Raw genomic sequence first — 24690 nt, forward strand, 5'->3', positions numbered from 1 at the left:
CTCACTACATTATTATTCTCCTTTCAAGGACAAGGAGAACAAGCTTTAGCAATTTAAGTAACTTGCTCACCACATACAGGCAAAGCGGCAGAAGGAGCACACGGCTCTCACAGTGTCCGGGAGCCAGCACGTAACATTTTATCTGATGGGTGCTGGGATCCTTCGAAGGGCTTTCAACAGGAGCTGCTGTAGTTCTGTATGAAGACTGCACTGGGAGGAGGCTGGTGGAGCCTGGAGAGCGGGGTGCCCTGGCGGCCGAAATGATGAGACGGGGTCAGCACACTGGGTCGCCACACTGCGGCCGCGCGGCTCTCACCTCTCCCAGCCTCCGGGGTGCTGCCTGGGCTGGTCGCTCTCTGCAGTGCTTCTGTCTGGTCTGACGCAGCGCCATTCCAAGCAGTGCTAGAAGGCCCCGCTCACATCTCACCCACAGACAAGCCGCCTTCTACTCTCCAGTCGAAGTTCGGTCCCACCTTTAATCTTTTCTTAATGGATTCCAATTGCACTTTGTCCCCCCCTTACATACTTATTTTTACTGACCGACCCAAGAGGCCAGGCTGGAGCTGTGTTTACTTTGCCCCCTGCTGTTAACAAGATGCCAGCCACACAGAGTTCCTGGTCCCAGGCATGCAGCCAGTACCTGTGAGGAAACACACCCTCCATCTAAACAACATGTCCCGGCTTCTCTCACTGCTGATATAAAGAGATCTCCTCTTCAACCCTTCTGGAATATCAACACGCTATGTCTCCATTAATAACTGATGCTCCCATCTCCAACCCACTCCCCTCCTGGCTCTTACGACGGTGAAAAGGTGTGCGGGGGGTGAACTCACCGCAGGAGGGGCCCAGGAAGGCGAACGCTCATCGTGGGCGGGCACACAGCGTGGTACAATCCTCTGGGGAACCATTCAGCAATACCTACTGGAGGTCTTGAAATACATGTAAATAATCAAGTACTCAAAGCTGTGTGCGTTTGTACTAAGATGTCTAAAAAGATATAAATCAAAATGCGTGCATTGATTAGGTAGGTACTTCCAGGGAGTGATGTGACAAAATGGAGCATTTTTTTTTAATTTTAAGAAAAACTCTGAAGATTGTTAACTGACACATAAACACTGCACATACTTACGGGTACCCTGTGACGTTTTGATACATGTATACTGTGTGTAACGCCTGGAGGAACATCTACGTCCTCAAAACCTAACAGTTCTCTTACAGCACAAACATTTGAAGTCCTTTCTAGCTCTGTCTCTGGAGAAACGTACAGCACCTTACCAGTATCTGTGGTCACTCTGCTGTGCCACAGAACATGAGCACTCCCTACTGTCATCTCACTCTGAATGAGCACCGTCCATCTATCTTAAAAGACAGAATCTGAGCGTGCTCCCTGCCCAGGCCATGCTAGTGGTTTCTGGGCCACTCCAGTTTAGTACATGTGTTGCTCAAGCGAGCGCTACAGTTAACTCTATTTTTATTATTTTACATTGGGCAACAAGGATTTTCATAATGAAAATTTTATTAAAGATAAAAATAAATAACCTTCAGCTTTGCTACAGTAATCCCATTTCCTGAAATCTATACTAATAAAATAATGATCCTCTATGCATAATATTAATCAGTGAGTTTCACATTATATTTAAAAATTGGGAATAATTTAAATGTCCAGCAACAGATGGATAGCTAAATATAGCTTATTCAACGATGAATTACTTAATATACAATGTTTTGTGAAATATTTAAGGATATGAAAAATACTTATGTTATAATATAATACAGACAAAGCAAAAGATGAACTTTTTACAGCACTCCCTCAATTTGTTAGAAAAGAAAAATGAATGAGAATAATACACGGGTAGAAAGAAAACTACAATAGGGGCCGGTGCCATGGCTTACTTGGTTAATCCTCTGCCTGAGGTGCCAGCATACCCTGTGGGCACTGGGTTCTAGTCCCGGTTGCTCCTCTTCCAGTCCAGCTCTCTGCTGTGGCCCGGGAAGGCAGTGGAGGACGGCCTAAGTGCTTGGGCACCTGCACCTGCATGGGAGACCAGGAAGAAGTACCTGACTCCTGGCTTCAGATCGGCACAGCGCCAGCTGTAGCGGCCATTTGGGGAGTGAACCAACAGAAGGAAGACCTTTCTCTCTATCTCTCTCTCACTGTCTATAACTCTACCTGTCAAATAAAGAAAACTACACTACACCCTACCAAAATGTCACTGATAGCCACTCCTGGATAATTGGACTCTGTAATTTCAGGTTCGCTCTTTATGATTTTTTGTATTTCCTACTCAAAAGTAACCACAATGTTTGTAATGGGAGAGGAATTACAAATTTTTGTAGTATGTATGAAAATAATAAACTGGACCCTCTTTCTAGTCAGCAACTCCATTTCTGTTCAAACCTCAGGTCAAGCACTCACAGAAGACACGCAGGGATTTTGAAGTCAGTGGAATATAGAATTAAAAGGTAAGTTAATTTTGGCTCGAGAAAGTTTTGCGATCTGCAGTTTTTCATTACATACCTCCTCCATGAGTACAGAGCCTCTGGGGTACAGTGTGAGGCCTGGGTCTGACGCTGACCAAGACACCATCACACAATGCGTGGCGTTCACCTGCTCGGGGGACAGCCAGCTCCAGTTCTAACCTCCCCAATCATCTTATTTCCAGGGAGATGTCACATTTTCTTTGACTGGTATGTTAATGCTTAAGGAATAAAATTATCTCCAACGAAATATATTTTAGGAGTTATGAGACCTTTTACATGCCCTATGAGTCAATCTTTGCTGAGCCAGGCTAACAGAATACTACTTATGAAGTTTTTGTACAGATCCAAATATAAATGTATTTTGAGAAAATTTCATTTCTACCATCACGTTTAACCCAGATAGTTAAGATGGGAATTCACTTGGCCATTACACCAATGAAAACAGATTATCTACATGGCTACCGTCAGGAAGACACAACAAAATCAGCACTGGTGTGAGGTGTATCTACACACGCAGGAGGGGGAATCTGAAAGGCTTGCCAAGACGTCTCCAGTGCCTCTGGGATCTTAGGTCGTTACCTCTGGGAACTGGCAAACACCACAAAGAGTAAGAGGGATCCCACACGCTACACGAAGACACAAATTTCCGCACACTGCAAGCACACCTCACAGCTACCCTACCAAGGGGAATGTGAACTCAGAAACTTCCAGAACTGCCAGGCAGGGTGGGCACTTGGCCTAGGGGCCGAGATGCTACTGGGGATGCTGGCCTCTCCTACCGGCTCCTGAATCCACTTCCTGCTAACGTACATTCTCACAGGCAGAAGCGGTGGCTCAAACAACGAGGTTCCTGCGGTCCACGGGCGACTCAGATTGAGTTCCCAGCCCCCAGCTTCTTCCTGGCCCACCTTTGACCTTGGGGACATTTGGGGGAAAAGCTAGCAGGTGGGACACTCTCTGCCTTGCTCTCTGCTCCTCAAATAAAATAAATAAATAATCTGGGTCCATCAATTATGAGCAACTTCAGCATTTGTTTTCTGAAATACTCTAAGCCCTCAATCCTTCCAAGCAACAACATTCAAAACCACATACAAACAAGTTTAGGTTCCATATACTGAACATTTAGCCATTTAAAATTACATTACCCAGAAATGTTATAGGAGAAATGTGCTTCAATTTCAATGGCTTTGTTTGTTCAGAACAGGACATTTCAGAAATTAAAACCAATTTTATTCCTGTGAAGAAAATCATGTTGGAATCCTCTTGTTCTACAAAGGTTATAAAATAAGTATCTCACTCATAAAAAGTTCAGCTGTTTTTTTTTTCTGTAATCACGCTCATATTTACATATGAAAGTATCTCAAAATGTTAATGGAAGATATGCAGCATCTTTTAATTCCACTTCCCACAAATTGTTCAAAATATCCTCACACATTCACACATGCAGAGTATAACACATGCTATAAAACACATAAAATAAAAATATTGTAGGCTTCAGTCCAACTAATTCTATGACATAAAAATTTTATTTACTGAAATCATTTAGCATATTTCTAGAAAAAGAATATAAAAGGAAACCAAGCTGATGTCCATTTAGCATCCATTACAATTATTTTTATTCAGGATCTGAGTCTTGTTTCCTACAGTAAGAAGTGAATCATTACAAATTTGCAACACAGAGAAAAGCACACAAAACCGGAGCTACAATTAAATCATTAAACTCAGGGAAAAAATTAAAACAATGGAGACAGTCACACTGGAAATGACTGATGCAATACCAGCAGTTCTATTGTAAATTTCTTCCTTTGTCATTTCTCAAGCAGAATACACTCATCATAGGCAAGGGAAGACGGCGTGCTATACTGACTCGGGCGTCTGTTTTCTGAACCACATTAACATGACACTGCAGCTCTGTCTGCTGGGGTGCGCGCTGTATCCCCGATCTCCATGACACATCAAGGTGTCATCAAGTTCGTAAAAAATAAACAGGCCAGCAATAAAGCAACAAGAGCAAAGCAAAAAACAACATGATATGCACGTTTGCCTCCTTTAAAGCCAAGGTGTTCTTAACACGGTCGCTGGCTCCGAACACATGTGAGAGCCCCAGTGTTCTTCACCACGTGCTCCCTGGACGGTTGTCTGTCTCAGCGGCGATAAGCTATAAAACGTGCAAAAGGCCGGCGGCTGGATCCTGCAGAAAACAGAACCCGGCAATCCAGTTTCAGTGCAAAACAACGAGGGGCAGACATGTGGTGGAGAAAGCAGGCTTCAGAAACTTCACATGAGGGAATCCAGCTGTGCTTGTATGGTCTCCAGCTGTTTACAAAGACAAAAATAAAAGTAAAAAAGCAAGTTGGTGGGAGCAGAAAACTCCGTAAGTACTGTTTAGAAACACACCGATAAACGGGAAAGAGTGGCGCTGGTAACAATGCACATCCAGCTCACTCACAGAGGCAGAAGATGTCTGCCTTTCATGTGATACCGGAACTCACGCTTAGCTTCCAATGGAAGGTTTCACATTTGTAAAGGAGGCCTCATTCACAATTATCACGACCTGCTAAGATTGTGGAGGGATTATGGAATCACTATTTAAAAATATATATATAGTCAAAGATAAATACATGTTCGAATACCTATTTTTGAGTTATATGTATGTGTGTATATATCTATATCCATATCCAAATCAACTCTATCTATATATCTAAAGCCATAGCCATATCATCTATATCTATACCTATACCTATATCTATATCCATATCATCTCTCTCTCTCTCTCTGTCGCTGTCTCTCTCTCTCTCTGTCTCTATCTCTCTCTGTCTGTCTCTATCTCTCTCTGTCTCTCTGTCTCTATCTCTCTCTGTCTCTCTCTGTCTCTGTCTCTCTCTCTCTGTCTCTATCTCTCTCTGTCTCTCTCTGTCTCTGTCTCTCTCTCTGTCTTTCTCTCTCTGTCTATATCTCTCTCTGTCTCTGTCTCTGTCTCTCTCTCTCTCTCTATCTCTCTCTCTCTCAAAGCCTGGCGTCCTCCTCTCCCCATCCCTTTCGCCCGGACCCAGAAGCTCGGTGCTCCCGCTGACGTGTATCCTAACCGTCCCTGCGGCTGGGTCACCCAGTGAAAGGCTCAGCGCTTCGCATCCAGTCAGCAGCCCTGCTGCCTTCATTAAAGCCGTTCCCATCTTCTTCCTCATTTAGTTTTTCAGGTTCTCTTCCTGTGGGCTACGCGGGGCATTTACCAGTAAGAGCTCCAGGAAGAAGGAAGCATTACAAAACCTCCACACATCAGACAATTATTTTAAAAGCCTCTACCTTGTTGTAGAAATCAAACAGCTCTTCGTGACTGAACTCCACAAGCACTTTCTCTAGGCTCTGTAATGGAAAACAACGAAGAAAGAAGAATTCAGCTGTACATAAATTTCACCACACTTGCTGTCTTCAGCGAGGCTCAGAATGTGTCACAATATTATTCCCAGAGAGGTTTTAAAAAACACTCACCTGCCCTGCTCCACCTCCCAGCTCCTGAAGTCACAAACGCACTCCCTCACGCTCCACTTCAGCGAAGCTGCAGCCCTACGGGGACCTCTGCTCCCCAGGCTGACTCCACAGACTCCTAAAACACGCCAGCAAGCTAACCATTTCATTGTCTGCCTTGTCAAGGCCGAGGTAAAGCACGAGGCCCTGTTTCCTCTCGCTCAGCCGTCACCTGACGTGCAGTACACACCACTACACAGACCCGAAGGCGGCACGCCTGACTCAGTGCCCCCACCGGCCCGCTCCTGCCCCCGAGCACTCCTCTCACAGACACTGTCACCACCTTCAGTGCTCAGACTCAGCAAAAGTTCACAATGGGCTTGGCAACAACAGCTCAAAGCCAAGAACACTGTGCCCTCCCGGCTCACAGGTGTTTGGGACACGGTGACGGGGGCTGTGGGTGCTACGCAGCATATGCTTGTGTACACGGGGCAGTGACAGCGAGCCAGAGCAGGCTGAACTCAGCTCCTCGTGCCTGCAGTTGGCGCTATAAACTGATGAACAATCTAAACTCTTTGCCAAAGATTACCAACAGTGTCCATTTTGTCCCAGGTCTCTCCGGAGAAGTAAACGTTAATGAGGAGAGGATGCCACGAATGTGCTACCTGCTCTGTCCCACAGCTGTGCTCACACGACCCAAAGTGGACACCATGGAGAGAAGCAGAAAATGGCTGTGAACGGCACTGATCCGGGTACTTCCTTGTCGTGGTCATTTCCAGCACACGATCAGCTCTAGCTCTCAGTTTCTATGTTCACTTCTGGTTTTATTTGTTTCAATAATGTCCATGTCCATGGACAAAGCCAACATTTCTTCTTCTTTTTTTTTTGTTTTTAATTTTTGACAGGCAGAGTTAGATAGTGAGAAAGAGACAGAGAGAAAGGTTTTCTTTCTGTTAGTTCATCCCCCAAATGGCCTTCATGGCTGGCGCACTGCGCTGATGAAGCCAGAAGCCAGGTGCTTCCTCCTGGTCTCCCATGCGGGTGCAGGGCCCAAGCACTTGGACCATCCTCCACTGCCTTCCCGGGCCACAGCAGAGAGCTGGACTGGAAGAGGAGCAACCAGGACAGAATCCGGTGCCCAGACTGGGACTAGAACCTGGGGTGCCGGCGCCGCAGGTGGAGGATTAGCCTAGTAAGCCACGGCGCCGGCCCAAAGCCAACATCTCTAACCATGCCCCTCTTCGCTAAGCCCAGACAGGCAGGCAAGACAATATTGCACTTCCTTGTTCTCTCCCACATACTCATCTAAGTGATCTGATTTAGCACCTCATCCTTTGGGCATGCTACAAAATTATGCAATTTTAAAACTGAATTAGAAAGGTGAGCTGGCTAACCAGCACCGGCCAGTTGCCCTGTGGTGCAATCAGGGTCAGCTAGCAGTGCTGTCCTGCCAGCAGTCCCAAGGGATCGAGGCCCAAGTTCACCCAGAAGCTCTGAGAAGGTCGAGACAGGCTCATTACTCTGATCCACACAATGAAACGCTGGTAAGAAACGAAGCGCCCATCAGTATAAAAGTGGTTCACGTGCTGCACATGCCTACATGTAGCAGTCAACACAGGTTTCTGTTCCTCCACTTTGCTTTGTTATCTCTCAGAAGAGAAGGAATACAACTCTGATGGCCTGATTCTCCCAATATTAACAGCTAAGGTGACATTAGCCGGTTGATAGAGTAGGAAACCACAGCTCCTCCTTCCCTCACAAAGTCCAAAATGAGGAGAGCAGGTGACCAGTAATTATCAGAACAAAGATAACTGAAGCAGAGAATAGAGAAACAATAGAAGAAAAATCAAAGAACTTAAGAACCGGTTTTTTGGGGCTGGCACTGTGGTGGAGTAGGTTAAGCTTCTATCTGCAGCACTGGCATCCCATATGTGCGCCAGTTTGAGCCCCGGCTGCTCCACTTCCAATCTGGCCCCTGCAGATGGCCTGGGAAAGCAGTGAAAGATGGCACTTGGGCCCCAAGCACTTGGGGCCTCTGTACCATGCCGGGAAATGGGAAGAAGCTCCCGACTCCTGGCTTTGGATCGGCCCAGCTCCAGCTGTTGCAGCTGTTTGGGGAGGATGGAAGACCTTTCTCTCTGTTTCTCCCTCTCTCTGTCTATAACTCTGCCTCAAGTAAAATAAACCTTTTTATAAGAATTGGTTTTTTGAAAAGATTAACAAAATTGACAAGCTCTTAGCTATATTATCTAGGAAAAAAGGAAAGAAAACTCAGGTACCTAATATCAGAAACGAAGGAGGAACATTAGAACTGATACCACAGAGGCGAAAAACATTAAAAGAAAATACTATGAACAATCATTATGTCAACAAACTGGATAAGCCAGAATCAACAAGTTCCTAGAAATGCATGAACTACCAAGACTAAATCCTGAAGAAATAGAAAATCCGAGAAGACAAGTAATGAGCAGGGAGATTAAGTCAGCACCTGAAAACCTCTCAGCACCAGGTGCTTCGCTGGAGAATCCTACAAAACATGAAAACAGCCACACCAATTCTCCGGGATTCTTTGAAAAAGCTCAAGAGGGAACACTTCCCAAATCAGTCCAGGAGCCCAGCATTCTGCTCCCACGCCAGACAGAGAACTTCGGACTGATGTCCTGAAAAGTACTGATGCAAAAGTCCTCAATAAAATGCTAGGAAGCCAAACTTAATAGCACACTAAAAGGATTATTTGGCTGGCGCCACGGCTCACTAGGCTAATCCTCTGCCTGCAGTGCTGGCACACCGGGTTCTAGTCCTGTCAGGGTGCCGGATTCTGTCCTGGTTGCCCCTCTTCCAGTCTGGCTCTCTGCTGTGGCCCGGGAGGGCAGTGGAGGATGGCCCAAGTGCTTGGGCCCTGCACCCACATGGGAGACCAGGAGGAAGCACCTGGCTCCTGGCTTTGGATTGGAGCAGCGCAACGGCCACAATGCGCAAGCCGTAGTGGCCACTTGGGGGGTGAACCAATGGAAAAAGGAAGACTTTCTCCCTTTCTCTCTTTCTCTCTAACTCTGCCTGTCAAAAAAAAAAAAAAAAAAAAAAGATTATTCAGGAAGTTTCAAATGTTCAACAGAACGAAGAGATGAGAGGTTTCCATGAATTTTTGGAAATCTCATATACCATGACTGAGTGATGTTTATTTCTGGAAGGCAAAGATGGTTCTGGAGTGGCCTTAAGACCCTGCTGTCCTGGAGTGCCTGGGTGGTTCCCGTCTGGCTCTGCTCTCAAACCCAGCTTCTTGCTAATGCTCTTCTGGGCTGTAGCCGGTGACTGCTCAAGCAGTTTGGTCTTGGACTGAGTTCCTGGTTCCTGGCTTCACCCTGGCCCAGCCCAGCTACTGAGGGATTTGGGGGAGTGACTCAGTGAATGGGCAGTATCTCTTTCTGTCTCTTCTCTCTCTCTGTCTCATAACTATAACTAAATGTTTTTGTTTATAAAATGGTACAACATACAAAAATTGATCAGTATAATACAGTACATGAACAGAATAAAGAGAAAAAATCATATGATCATCTCAACTGATGCAGAAAAAAACTTTGACAAAATTCAGTATAGTTTCAGGATTAAAAACATTTAACACACTAGAAACAGCAGCAAACTATTTGAATACAGTAAAGGTCATTTAGGAAAAGCCCACAGCAAAACCATACCAAACGGTAACACGCTGAAGACCATGCCAAACGGTAACCACGCCAAACGGTAACACGCTGAAGACCATGCCAAACGGTAACCACGCCAAACGGTAACACGCTGAAGACCATGCCAAACGGTAACCACGCCAAACGGCAACACGCTGAAGACCACGCCAAACGGCAACACGCTGAAGACCACGCCAAACGGCAACACGATGAAGACCATGCCAAACGGCAACACGCTGAAAGCGTCTCCTTGCAGTCCTCCGTGGAGGACTGCGGCAAGGATGCCCGCTCTCACAACTTCTCGTTAACATCCTCGCCAGGGCAATCAGACAAGAAGAAGAAACAAAAAGCACTGAAACTGGAAAGGAGGAAGTAAAATTATTTCTAACTGTGGATAACATGATCTTATTTGTAGAAAAGATTTCATGAAACATTGTTAGAACTAAAAATTGGACCAGTGCTGTGGCGCAGTGGGTTAAAGCCCTGGCATCCCATATAGGCACTGGTTCAAGTCCTGGCTGCTCCACTTCCAATCCAACTCCCTGCTAATACGTCTGGGAAAACAGCAGAAGATGACCCAGGTCCTTGGGCCCCTGAATCCATCTGGGAGACCCAAAAGAAAGTTTCTGTCTCCTGGCTTAGCATCAGCTCAGCTCTGGCCATTGTGGCCATTTGGGGAGTGAACCAGCAGATGGAAGACCTCTCTCTCTCTCTCTCTCTCTCACTGTAACTCTGCCAAAGAAATAAAAACAAATCTTAAAAAAAAAAAGAACTAGTAGATTAATTCAGCAAAGTTGCAGGATATAAAGCTAACATGCAAAATTGTTTGTGTTTCTTTAGAGAAACACTGAATAACCTGGAATGGAAGTTTTAAAAATTTAACTAACAATAGCATCAGAAAGAATACAATATTTAGGAATAAACCTAACCAAGAAGATGAAAGATCTGCATACTGAATATTGCAAAACACGGCTGAAACAAAGTGAAGAAGCATAAGTAAATAGGAAAACACCCCATGTTCACGAACTGGAAAACAATACTGTTAGGGTATCCGTACTATCCAATGTAATTTCTAATCCCAATGATGAAAGATTCATTCTAAAACTCATATGGACTCTCCAGGGCCCCTCAATAGTCAAAAAAATCAGATAAAGAAGAATAAAGTTGGAAGACTCACATTTCCTGACTTCAAAATTATCACAGAGATGTAGTGTCCAAAACAGTAAGGTACTGGTATAAAGACAGATGAAACAGAATAGGGAGGGGCCAGCGCTATGGCACAGTGTGAAGCCCTGGCCTGAAGCGCCAGCCTCCTAGAGGGGTGCCGGTTCTAGTCCCGGCTGCTCCTCTTCTGAACCAGCTCTCTGCTATGGCCTGAGAAAGCAGAAGATGGCCCAAGTCCTTGGGCCCCTGCACTTGCATGGGATTCCTGAAAGAAGCTCCTGGCTCCTGGCTTTGGATCGGCGCAGCTCCGGCCATTGCGGCCATCTGGGGAGTGAACCAGCGGATGGAAGACCTCTCGCTCTCTGCCTCTCCTTCTCTCTATAACTCTATATTTCAAATAAATAAATCTTTAAAAAACAAACAAACAGAACAGAGCGCCCAGAAACAAACTCATATGTTTCTGGTCAAATCACAGACGAAGAAACCAATGGAAAAAAAGAAAAGCAACAAAGACACTGCCAGAAATATCCAAACAGTGATCTCTGCCGTGCAACTGGAGACAGGCAGAGCCTGTGAAGGGGCGTGGGGCAGCCTCCCAACAGCAGCAGGATAAAGGCAGTTCTCTCTAGGATACACCTTTATGCTCCTTGCTGGATGAGCGTTTAGCCTAGCAGGTAAGATGCCGCATCCCACATCAGAGCTCTTGCTTCGTATTCCAGGCTTTGGCTCTTGACTGCAGCCTCTCACTGACGGAGACCCTGGAAGGCAGTGGGACAGCTTGAACAGTGAGTTCCCACCACCTATGCAGACACCGCATGGCATTCCTGGCTCACAGATCCAGCACTGGCCCAGTCCCAGCCACGCGGGCCTCTGAGGAGTGAACTGGTGGATGGAAGGTCTCTCACTCCGGCTGCCTCTGTTTCTCTAAAGAAACAAATAATTCAGAAAAGGATGGGGGGGGGGGGGAGGATGGCACTGCTATATATTAAGTCCATTTATTCATTTCTATAAAACATTAATAAATTTCATAAACATTAATAAATCAATAGTTTCCCAGGCACTAGGTACACAGGAATGAGCAAGAGACAAAATTTCCCTGGTCAAAGGAGACAATGAACAATGACTGAAAGTATACTGATAATTTATATACTTGTATAAAGGCACGTGCTAAGTGCTAAGGAGGAAAACAGGGCACAGGTGTGGAACATGTGTGCGGGGGAGGAGACTAAATATAAGGGGTTTGAAAGGCCTCATGGCGATGGTGACATCTGAATGAAGATTTAAAAGTGGTGAGGGAATGAAGACAGAACAAGAGAACAGAATTACAAAGCATGTAACTGTTAAGAATATATTCCTAGAATATATAAAGAACTATAATTCAACAAAAGGACAAATGATCCAATTTAAAACAGGCAACAAAGACCTTGATCCAATGGAGATTCACCAATTGCAAATTAGCAAATGAAGATATGCTCAACATCATCAGTCATTAGGGAAATGCAAACCAAGACCACAATAAGGCACTGGCACTGTGGCACACCAGGTTAGAAGCACTGGCCTGCAACACCAGCATCCCATTTGGGTGCCGGTTTGAGTCCTGGCTGCTCCACTTCTGATCCAGCTCTCTGCTATGGCCTGGGAAAGCAACGGAGGATGGCCCAAGTCCTTGGGCCCCTGCACCCGCGTGCGAGACCCAGAAGAAGCTCCTGGCTCCTGGCTTCAGATCAGCTCAGCTCCTGCAGTTGCAGCCATTTGGGGAGTGAACCAGCAGGCAGAAGACCTCGCTCTCTCTCTCCCTTTCTCTCTGTCTCTACCTCTCTCTATCTTTCAAATAAATAATTCTATCTTTGTAGTAAATAAATCTTAAAAACACACACACACAATAAGCAGCACTTCACACTTGCTGGGAAGGGAAGAAGAAAAAAATGGAAAAAACACAAGTGCTGGCAAGGATGTAGAGAAAATGGAACCCTTGTACACTCCAAGTGGGAATGAAAAAGGGTACAGCTGCCCTGGAAACCATCTGGCAGCTCCTGAGAAGTGAAACATTACTGGACGACTCAGCAATTCCACTCCTAGGTATGTATGTGCTCAAAAGAATTAAAAACAGAGGCTTGAATAGATCCTGCACAACTGTTTATAGCAGCATTACTCACAATAGCCAAGAGCTGGAAACAACCCAAGTGGCTATCAACAGATGAATGGATAAACAAAACGTGGTGTATATACACAATCTAATATTATTCACCCATAAAATGGAAGCAGGTCTGATACATGTTATAACACAGATGAATCTTGAAAACATGATGCTGAGTGAAATCAGCCAGACATAAAAGGACAAACACTGCTATGACTCCACTTGGATGCATCTTGGTGTCTTGCGAGGCCAAGTCCACAGAGGCACAAAGTACAGCAGGTGTCGCCGGGGCCAGGAGGAGGGCGATGAGGAGTTACCACTTAATTAGCACAGAATTACAGAGTTCAGTACAGAAATTTCTTGGAATGATGCAAAGTTCTGGAAACAGTGGTGATGGAAACACAACATTGTGAATGTAATTAATGGCACCCAACTATAACTTTAAAAGGGTTAAAACAGTGAATTATATGCTGTGTGTATTTTGCTACAACAAGAAAAAACTGAAAAAAGACAAAAAAAAAAAAAAACAGTGCAGCAGCAGCAACGAGGCATAACTGGAACACAGCAAGGCACAAGCACTCCTGGGAGAAGGCCACACGTCTGTGACACACGTGCCTTGTTTCCGGGTGCCCCGTCAGAGCCATGCTGACTCTTCTACTACAAAGCCCTACACCCTGAGTACTGGCTCACCAAGCAGCTTCATCTGCTCATTCACTACTCACTGATTCACAAAGACTTTGAGAGCCCTTATTTTGGGCCAGGCATTTCGTCAGGGTTCTGAGATACGGTGCTTCTGCCTTCCTGGCATTCAGAGTGTGGAGTCCAGAGTGCAAGTAGGGAAATAAGCTGTCAGAATATAATTAAAATGCTCTCAAATGCAATGGGTGGGCAAAATACAAAGCAGGAGAATGTATTAAATTATGACTTGGAGAACTCTGACAGATAAGTGGGGTGTAGAGGGGAGGCAAGGGAAGGAAATTCCAAACAAAAGGAGAGGATGAGAGAGGTAGGAAAGAGCTTTTTAATTTTTTAAATTTTATTTGACAGATAGAGTTAAAGAGAGAGACAGAGAGAAAGATCTTCCTTTCGTTGGTTCACCCCCCAAATGGCCACTGCGGCTGGCGCATTGTGCCGATCCGAAGCCAGGAGCCAGGTGCTTCCTCCTGGTCTCCCATGTGGGTGCAGGGCCCAAGGACCTGGGCCATCCTCCACTGCCTTCCCGGGCCACAGCAGAGAGCTGGACTGGAAGAGGAGCAACTGGGACTAGAACCCGGCACCCATTTGGGATGCCAGCACTGCAGGCAGAGGATTAACCAAGTGAGCCACGGGGCCGGCCCCTTGATGTTTTTGATGGACAAGGAGAAGACCCCAGTAGAAGGGGGGTGTGGAGAAGAAACCAAACTGGAAGGGAGCAAGGCAGAAAGCTGCCCCGAGAACACTCGTGAGAGGCGGCACCTCTCCCGCAGCTGCATCAGGGAATCTGTTGAATCGGTAACCGCTAAGGCTTTCATGCAGAAATGGCGGAGGGCGCAAGATCATGGAGCTCACGGAGATGTGGCCAAGAGAAGCACGCTTCCTCCTCCATCAACCACCTGTGTAGCTCTATTATGGGCTGAACTGTGCTTCCCCAAAACTCACGTGTCAAGTCCTAACCCCCACCATCTCCGAATGTAACTGATTTGAAGACAGGGACTTGAGGTAATGAGGATAAAAATGAGGTCTCCTTGGGGGCGGCACTGTGGCACAGCAGGTAAAGCTGCCGCCTGCAGTGCTGGCATCCCACATGGGCGCTGGTTCGAGTCCCAGCTGTTCCACTTCTGATTCACCTCTATGCTAATGGCCTGGGAAAGCAGTGGAAGGCAGCCCAAATCCTTGGGCCCCTGCACCACATGGGAGACCTAGAGGAAGCTCCTGGCTTCGGATTGGCACAGCTACGACTGTTATGGCCAACTAGGGAGTGAACCAACAAATGGAAGATTTCTCTCCCTGCGTGTGTAACTTTGACTTTCAAATAAATAAAGAAATCTTTTTTTAAAAAAATGAAGTCTCCAATATGAGCGCAATCCTTTCAGAGCAGATGAGGACACGGTAGAACAGACAGAAAGACCCTGGGAAGACACCAGAAGATGGCCAAGACCATGAGTTCAGAGAAACCAACACTGCCCACACCTTGACCATGGACTCCTCGCCCCCAGAACTGCAAGGAAGTAACTCTCTTCTCTAGGCTACCCAGGCTGGGGTACTCTGCAGCCCCAGCAAGATAAAAAAAAAAAGGCCCCATCATCAACTGGGGAGACAAAAGAGGCCTTTGTTCCAAGAGCAGTGCAAAGTCACCAGAGAGTTTTAGGTAAAGGAATGATCAAATTATATACATATTAACAACTTGCTTTGGCTTTTATTTGGAAATGCACTGGAACTGGCCAAACTGTGTGTGGAGACGCAGTTAGAATCCTACTGCATTAGTCCGGGCAGGAGCTAGTGCCAGCAGCAGGCAGAGAAAACTACAACTCGAGCTGAGGTTCAGAGGTTGAAGAGCTAGCACCCAGAGATGGAGCTGAGCTGGGGCCGCAGGTCGAGGAGGAATGAAGGAATCAAGACTCACGTTTCTGGCAAAGCAGCTGAATGGAGGCCTGTGATGAGAAGCACCAGGGCAGCGGGCCAGAAAAGGCGGGATCCAAAGCACAGTTTCAAACACAATGAGCTTGACAGAGCTGCAGGAGTTCCCCGAAACACAAGTCTGGAACCCTAGCCGCCTCTGGGAGTCACTGACACACGCACAGAGATGGGACTGCCCAGAAAAGAGCGTTCTGTGGGGCTGGAATCACGGCCACTTGTGACGCCAGCATTCTGCATCAGAGCACCTGTCCAAGTCCCAACTGCTCTGCTCCCAGTCCAGCTCCCTGCCGATGCTCCGGAGAAAGCAGCGGAAGACGGCCCAAACACCAGGGCCCCTGCACCCACACAGGAGCCCAGGATGGAGTTCTAGGCTCCTGGTTTCAGCGTGGCCCAGCCCCCCACCTTTATCACTTTGCTTTTCAATAAGTAAATCTTAAAAAACTAAATCCAAGACTGTACTGTGTATGGACAAAAGAAGTAGGCTGGGCCAAGCTGTAAGGCACTTCAATACCCAGGGCAGGCAGGTACTCAACACATGTTGAAAAGTCCACACATATTTTCAATCTGCTCTAGAATGTACAGCAGACACCTATTACATGAACCAGTAAGTCAGCACAGGCAATAAAACTCGGTGGCGTATCTAAAACATGCAACCCACCTCCCATTTTCCTGTAAAACCCATTTAATTCACTAATACTGGTAACTAAGCACACATGGACTGGAAAACTCACTCTCTTCTGTCTTACACATCTAAGATTACAACTAAGAACCCATTAGGAAATGCATTACTTACATCGTCTAAACTCATCTCATACATTAACACCAATCTTAGACGTTCTGTCCCTACCTGAAAACACTGCAAGTGAAAATGAAAGTTCAAAGATGAACACTCTGTGAATTTCCTCAAAGAGAACAAAGATGTGTCTGCTCATCCATTCCATTTTATTTTTAATTTGTAATCCTATCTCTGAGCACCTAGATAATGTTGCACATCCATTAGCAAAATTCCCATGGAAATAGAATTTAGCAAGGTCTTCAGAAAAGGTCTGTCTTGATGAAAGCTGACACTAAAAATATCCTCTGCTCTCCCATTAGTTAGGAACTAGGAGCGCGCACACACGTTTTTCAAGAGAAATGCATTAACCTCATCACAAATCATCTAAGCAGAAATATCCTCTAAACAATCCAAATATATACTAGTTATGAATCACACCAAACTCACATGGCCTAGCTTTTAAACTTAAATTGGCTATCAAAAACAGAAATGATACAATTATCCTTTCATCTAGAAAATCAGGAGGTGGAAGACTCCAGTAAGAGACAGTCTACTACTTTACCTAAAGATACTTCCCTCGGTTCCTGAAGACAGTTGCAGAAACGAAAAGAAGAAATGTGGGCGGATGGTACAGTGGTTAAGGCACAGCTGGGACGCCTGCATCCCATCCCGGAGCGCCTGGGTGTGAGTGCCAGTTCCACTCCAGATTCCAGCTTTCTGTTAACACATACCCTGGGAGGCAGCAGGTGATGCAGTAAGTCCTTGGGTCCCTGTCACTCATGCGGGGGACCCAGACTGAGTTCTGGGCGCCTGGCTGTGGGTTGCCCTAGTCTTGGCTGCCATAGACATCTGGGCACTGAACCAGCAAACGAAAGGTCTTGGTCTATATCTCCCTCTCTGTCTCTCTACCTTTCAAACAGAAATGAAAATAAATAAATAAAAACTAACAAAGATTGAAAGGCAGAGATAAAATCTAAATAAAATTTCAGGTTGATTGGGTCTATAAAACAAAAAACCTCAGACACCACTTAGTGAACAAACATGCTTATATCCTCTATCACTACATCCAGTTGCAGATAATTGCAAATATATTTCAGGATCTCTATTTTTGGTTGTTGGCCATCTTTACTAAGTTGTTATTGTTCAAAACACTAGGGATACAATTTCACCTCCTACCACAGACTGAATAAACCAAGAAACTCTACCCTTATTGTTACCCACTTTGGCTTCTCCTATTATTCAGACATTCAATAAACAGACACTGTGCAGGGTGCTCATGACACGAAGGGGAAAAGGCCGAGGGATGGAATTTTACACTCTCAACCAAAGCGAGGTCCATCTGCAGGCTGGCAGGTGCCCTTGACAACCACACACAGAGGACAATGCCGAAGGAAGAGATTCTCTTCTCTCCAGGTCCCGTCAGTTCCATATCAGTCCTGACAACCAAAGAAGCAATAGGCGCTAAACCAGCTCTCACTCAGAGGGGGCAGACTGGGACGGTGCAAGCAGAAGCATCCTGAGAGAGAGGAGGAACCCAGTCCCACTTCTCTGTCAGGCAGCCTGACCACATAATATCCCAAGACACTTCGGAAATTTATAGCTAAAGGATGTTGAGAGGTACACCCATTCATGCTAATTTTTTAAAAAAATATTTATTTATTTGAAAGTCAGAGTCACACAGGGAGAGAAGGAGAGGCAGAGAGAGAAAGGTCTTCCATCTTCTGGTTCACTCCCCAGTTGGCTATGACAGCTAGAGCTGCACTGATCCAAAGCCAGGAGGCAGGAGCTTCTTCCAGGTCTCCCACATGGGTGCAGGGGCCCAAGGACTTGGGCCATCCTCTACTGCTTTCCCAGGCCATAGCAGAGAGCTGGATTGAAAGTGGAGCAGCCAGGACTTGAACCGGCGCCCACACAGGATGCCTGCACTGCAGGTGGAGGCTTTACCCACTACGCCACAGCACCGGCCCTATTCATGCTCATTAAACTAGTGAACTGAGGTAGCTCCAAGCGCAGAACAGCAGCAAGAAGGAGCCGGACCAGCACTGGAGCCCAATCCCCTGGAGCAAGGGTCGATGAGGACCCAGAGGCAGGAGGAACCCTGGAGCGAGGGTCGATGAGGACCCAGAGGCAGGAGGAAATGGGCCCCACAGAGGCAGACGACTCACAGAGGTGCAGAAGTGCTCTCTCCTCTGCACCGCTGAGGGGACTCGAGACCACACCCACCAGCTGCACAACCACTTCCTGCAACCATGTACACAGAAACAAATAAAACCTGTGCAAATATTTTGGTAATTACAGCTGACTGGGCACCAAGTTGTTGCAAGTAATACAAGGCATAATGGGAAACTAAAGTTTAGTTTCTCAAAAATGTTCTGAAAAAGTAACAATCAAATCTCCGGTTTGGTAACAATAAAAACCAAACAATAAAAAACTAACCACTGTGACATTTTACAAAAGCAAGCATAGGGCAGGCCCTGTGGTACAGCAAGTTAAGCCACAGACTGGAATCCCCGAATCCATGAGTGCCAGTTTGAGTCCTCGTTACTGCATTTCTGATTCAGTTTGCTCTACTGTGCCTATGAAGGCAGCAGATGAAGGCCCAAACGCTTGAGTCCCGGCAACCACCATAGATAGAAAAGCCAGATGGAATAACCGGCTCCTGACGCTGACCTGGGCCAGTCCTGGCTGTTGTGGGAATTTGGGTAGTACCGTAAGTAAACTCTGTGACTGGATTTCCTTGTTATCGTGAAAAACGGCTTGTCACACACAAAGGCTCCCTCCTCAAGAAGGTTAAAGACAAAGATCTGGAGTTTTATAAATAGATTGCTTGGGCTGGTGCTGTGATGTAGAGCCACTAGCATCCAACATGGGCGCCGGTTCTAGTCCTAGCTGCTCTACTTCTAGTCCAGTTCCCTGCTAATGCTCCTGGGAAAGCAGCAGATGATGGCCCCAAGTCATAGGGTCCCTGCACTCTGTGGGAGACCCAGATGAAGCTCCTCACTCCTGGCTTCAGTCAGGCCCAGGAGTGGCCTTGGTGATCATTTAGGGAGCGAACCAGTGAACGGAAGATTCCTTTCTTTCTACCTCTGCCTCTACCTCTTTGTAATCCACTTTTCAAATAAGTAAATAGATCTTTAAATAAATAAATAGACTGTCTAAAAATACAATCGTTTTGGCTGTTAACATGACAACAAATAATTTTGGCCACAAATCTTTGCATTCAGTATAAAAATTACATAAGAAAATGCATAAAATTAATATTTTCACTAAATCTTTAATCGCATATATATTATACTGGGTATATATAATATATATTACAAGTCTGAGGATATCTGACTTGTTAACTATATGCCCTTTTTATTGTGGATAAATTATTACTCTGTTCCTCTGAAGACAAAGCGATATGTCTAGCAATCACACCATCACCATATCCTCTTAAAAATACAATGAGCTGGGGCGGCGCTGTGGCACAGCAGGTTAACACCCTGGCCTGAAGCGCCAGGAAGAAGCTCCTGGCTGCTGGCTTCAGATCGGCGCAGCTCTGACGGTTGCGGCCATCTGGGGAGTGAACCAGTGGATGGAAGACCTTTCTCTCTGTCTCTACCTCTCTGTAACTCTGTCTTTAAAATAAATAATAAAATAAAATTTAAAAAATACAATGTGTTATGTGCATGCAGATCACAAACTTGGAGCCAATCACAATGCACCTTCTACAGTAATCACAATATTCATCACCTGTAATTTACTATGTGTGTGCTGTCATGCTGCTATGATTTTCAGCTTTGGTACTGAAATATTTAACTATGGTTACTAAATATAGTCAGCAAGATAAGAGACTTCGAATCTGATAACTTGAAGCTTCTTAAACAGTGAGAAATTATGTTAAGAAGAGCATTGATGGCATAAAACAGAGCTTTTCTGTACAAAAGTGCTATAGGCGATGCTATATTTTTCTGGAAATTGTGATATATTCTAACTTAGTGCTGCATTATTGCCATTTGGAACAGCTATATTACTTAGCTTCTTAAAGCATGTGCTAGTATCCTAACGGGGGTACTCTGGGTAAACTTCAAAAATCAAAGAGAAATCCTGTTGTTTCCAGTGCGTAGTTTAGACTACGAGCTCAACATCCAAATCTGAGTTTCTCCCTTCTTTATAAAATTTCTTCACTGAATTCATAGACAGATATTTGGATGACACATTTATTCTTTCAAGAGCTACTAAGTATTTGGCATCCTAAATTAAATAACTTAATATAATTCACAGTGTAAGGAAAAGGTAATTACAACATATGCTGCTTTAATGTTCTCTATCTTGTGCTGTCATGTCAGTCTTCAGGTAAAAGAGGACCAATATGTGCTGTAAATGAGTGTTAACTTCACAGTTTAGTTACAATTTTCACTTCTTTCCAGCTAACTGGGAGTTCTGCTTCAGCACAGCCTAAGGACAAGGTCAGCATCTGCGCACATTACGATGGGCACTGGGTCTATCATATCCTGGGAGCTGCAAATCCACTGTTAACTCCAGCGTAACAACAGGAAACACCTGCTTTACCCCCAGCACCTGTGGACCCAAATTCACAAAAGTAGGCAGATACAATATTAATTTAATAAGGCACGGGATTAACTTAAGGTAGCAACTGTCAAGAGGTTGTGGTGTTTTTTTAATTTTTGCCCAAGCCTCTCTCTCTCTCTCTCTCTCTTTTTTTTTGACAGGCAGAGTGGACAGTGAGAGAGAGAGACAGAGAGAAAGGTCTTCCTTTTCCATTGGTTCACCCCACAATGGCCGCTGCTGCCAGCGCGCTGCGGCCGGCGCACCGTGCTGATCCAAAGCCAGGAGCCAGGTGCTTCTCCTAGACTCCCATGTGGGTGCAGGGCCCAAGGACTTGGGCCATCCTCCACTGCACTCCCGGGCCACTGCAGAGAGCTGGCCTGGAAGAGGGGCAATTGGGACAGAATCCGGCACCCCGACAGGGACTAGAACCCGGTGTGCTGGCACCACAGGCGGAGGATTAGCCTAGTGAGCCGCGGTGCCGGCCAAGTTAAAAAATTTCTATAGTCCTTTGTATACCTGGAGGTCATAAATAAGATTTTCATTTTTTACTGAAAATACAGTGTCTGTGGCCTGCCACCAGGAATTCAGGACAGAGGGCAACGGCAGACAGGGTGCTCTGTACCATGACATTAAGTCAGCGATGGGGCACAGCACTTAGGTTCACGTAGTGAAAACAATAATGGTGGCAAATTAAACATACTTTTGTAAACCCATCCAGCCACTTACAGTATATAACTCAATGGTTCTTACTGTATTTACAGAGTTGCACAGCTTTCATCACAACTGATTTCAGCACATTTCCCTCACCTCAGAAAGAAACCCTATCCCCTCAGCTACCATGCTCCTCTTCCCCAGCAGCCAGCAATCCAGTCGGTACTGAATGACTTGTCTATTTTGGGAACGAAAGCAATTTTAAATTGAGCCACAGAAATATGTCTTTGTGACCAGTTTCATTCACTCAGTTCTCAAGGTTTATCCACACTGTAGTTTATTAACTTCTATTTAGCAATATAGAATAAAAATGTGTCTTAATTTAAGCAACTCAATCATAAACTTAGATTTTAAAGTTGAGAATTTCAAAAACTCATGTAGGACACATAATATATAATAAACAAGGCTAGTAACATACTTTGGTTTCCTTTGACACTTAAGAAGATATTTCTGGCCAGCGCCACGGCTCACTTGGTTAATCCTCTGCCTGCAGCACCGGCACCCCAGTTTCTAGTTCTGGTTGGGGCACCGGATTCTGTCCCAGTTGCTCCTCTTCCAGTCCAGCTCTTTGCTGTAGCCCGGGAAGGCAGTGGAGGATGGCCCAAGTCCTTGGGCCCTGCACCCACATGGGAGACCAGGAGAAGCACCTGGCTCCTGGCTTTGGATTGGCGCAGCACCAGCTGTAGCAGCCATTTGAGGGGTGAACCAATGGAAGGAAGACCTTTCTCTCTGTCTCTCTCTCACTAATTCTGCCTGTCAAAAAAAAAAAAAAAAAAAGAAAGATATTTCTAGGGGCGGGTGCTCTAGCGTAGCAGGTAAAGCCACTGCCTGCAGTGCCGGCAATGGGCACCGGTGTGAGTCCCAGCTGCTCCACTTCTGATCCAGCTCTCTGCTATGGCCTGGGAAAGCAGTGGAAGATGGCCCAAGTCCTTGGGCCCCTGCACCTACATGGGAGGAGACTCAGAAGCAGCTCCTGGCTCCTGGCTTCAGATGAGCACAGCTCCAGCTGTTGTGGCCAAATGGGGAGTGAACCAATAGATGGAAGACCTCTCTCTCTGTCTCTGTCTCTCCTTCTCTCTCTGTGTAACTCTGACTTTCAAGTAAATAAATAAATCTTTAAAAAAGAAGATATTTCTAAATCATTTGTACCTTTAATGAGGATGCTTCAAAAATTTTGTGGAAAAAACGTAAAAAATATTTATCTTGGTACAAAAGACTCCGAAGTCCATTATAGTTTTTCCATCAACGGCAATTTCAATGAACTCTTTGAAGCCCCGTCATATATATGAATTATAATCTGGTTGGCATCAAAGTAAACACCTTTTAATTCTATTTTCAAAAAACTTTTTGAAGTACCCTTGAATATATTTTATTTACTTGAAATTAGCTTACGCGTTTTTCCTTCTGGTGATCTCTTAATCCTACTTGGAGATTCTCTTGAAATGCCACCTCCCTCTGGAGCCTGACCTGTTTTCCTCCCTGCTCCTACCCACCCGCCACCTGCCCGAGAGCGCGGCACGCAGACTGCGGGCACTCATCAGGGTGTTCTTCGACACAGCCTTGCAGATTCTGTGTGCTCCTTAAGGTCAGGGCAGGCCCACAGATGGACACTTATCTTTCATCTCCACTACCTAACACAGAAAATGGGAAGAGCCGATTTTCAACATTTCTTAAATGAGGAAAAACAGCTGCTAATTTTTATCATTTCTCTCAAGAATGTTCAATGGCCCTTTCGAAAATTTAGTATTTAATCAGTTCAAATAATGAAGGGGGAAAAGCTCGAACTGAACTCAACGTAGAAATCATAATGATTTAAATAGCAGCAGTAAATACTTCCATATCACTCCCTATGTGCTGGGCCATGAAAACCATCACCGCTTCCACGAGAGACGAGGCGTGTGAAACTTGGGGAGTTCAGGCGACCTGCCCAGGCTCTCGCAGCCAACAAGCGGCAGGGTCGGAGGCCTCATCAGGCAGCGCGGCCCCAGAGCCTTTTCTCGAATCCTGGTTCCACTGCGTTTTTTATTGAAGACGCACTGCAGAGGAGAATGAAATCCCGGAGCTACAGGGACCGGGTGTGAACCCTCTCCACTTCTGAGATTCAGCCTCCTGCACTGTCAGTATCATCAACAATAGCCAGTTGCCAGGAGCAGAGGAAGCGACGCCCATGTTTACGGAAACGGTGTATTTGGCAGTGTGTGTGTGCTACTAAGACATTTAACCTAGATTTGAAGAACTCTGAGGCTGAAGACACGGAATCATTTCTCAGTTTCCTCAATCACTTGAAGGAATTTTTTCCATTTCTTCTTAATAAATAACTTTTAAATGACAGCAGAAACTCTCAACTGTCAGAAGAAGATTTATAACGCTAGGCATTTTCACATCAAATGTTTTTCAAAGCAATAAACAGGAAAAAATCACATAATTACGATTCTTTAATTTGTCCTGCATGTGAAATTATAGCAAATTTCAGAACTGTAGAATATCTTTATATTCATCAGGTTAATGCTAACGGATGCATCTACGATTCTCATTACTAAAATGCTCATGGTTTGAACACCACGCATCTGAATTAATGATGCACTTTTAAAACCAGCTCTGAAAGGACGTATGGCTGCTCCACACTGAACACGGCCTGCACTAGACAGGAGAGGACTCGCATTGTGCTGATGAAAAATCAACCTCTAGAATTTTCAGTAAACAATCTTGAAACAGCAGCCTTAACGTATCCTCTAGATCAAACTCTGTCTCTTCACTTCCTCTCTAACGCGCAGCACTCATAACGCTAGGGACACTCCCATTACTTAGAGGCACAGTGATTACATTTATACACATCAACACTCACCAAAACAAATCCGGCCGTCTGCAGCCTGTGCCATGACGACCTAGGGTCTAATGTTCCACAACTAAAACTCCTACGTGAAGTGTGACCACTTGTCTTCACTCATTCGCACTCATTCATTCAGCTCTCTGAGTATGCAGTTTCTTCAACTGACCCTAAAAATCAGGTTCATTGAACGTGCTCCACTGCTCTGACGTGTACAGAACGTGGGTCTATCAAGACTAATTTCCTTCCTATTTTCAACACACATTTACAAGCAACATGC

The 24690-nt window shown here is 45.5% G+C and overlaps 1 protein-coding gene across 2 annotated transcripts in view; it reads right to left on the reverse strand.

Annotated features, from left to right (window-relative positions):
- Positions 1 to 3771: 3771 nt before the first annotated feature.
- COMMD10 (COMM domain containing 10) overlaps positions 3772 to 24690 on the reverse strand; it is a 195147-nt gene continuing 174228 nt past the window's right edge. Inside the window, exons 5-6 of one of the 2 annotated variants that reach the window (XM_062189287.1) lie at positions 5785 to 5844; positions 3772 to 4797 (exon numbers count right to left, since the gene is read on the reverse strand). In XM_062189287.1, coding sequence (XP_062045271.1) covers positions 4759 to 4797; positions 5785 to 5844 — 99 coding nt within the window. In that variant the 3' untranslated portion in view covers positions 3772 to 4758. The remainder of the gene's footprint in view (positions 4798 to 5784; positions 5845 to 24690) is intronic. The other variant, XM_062189285.1, reaches the window with a different exon arrangement.

Source organism: Lepus europaeus, chromosome 4, assembly GCF_033115175.1.
Source record: "Lepus europaeus isolate LE1 chromosome 4, mLepTim1.pri, whole genome shotgun sequence".
NCBI lineage: Eukaryota > Metazoa > Chordata > Mammalia > Lagomorpha > Leporidae > Lepus > Lepus europaeus.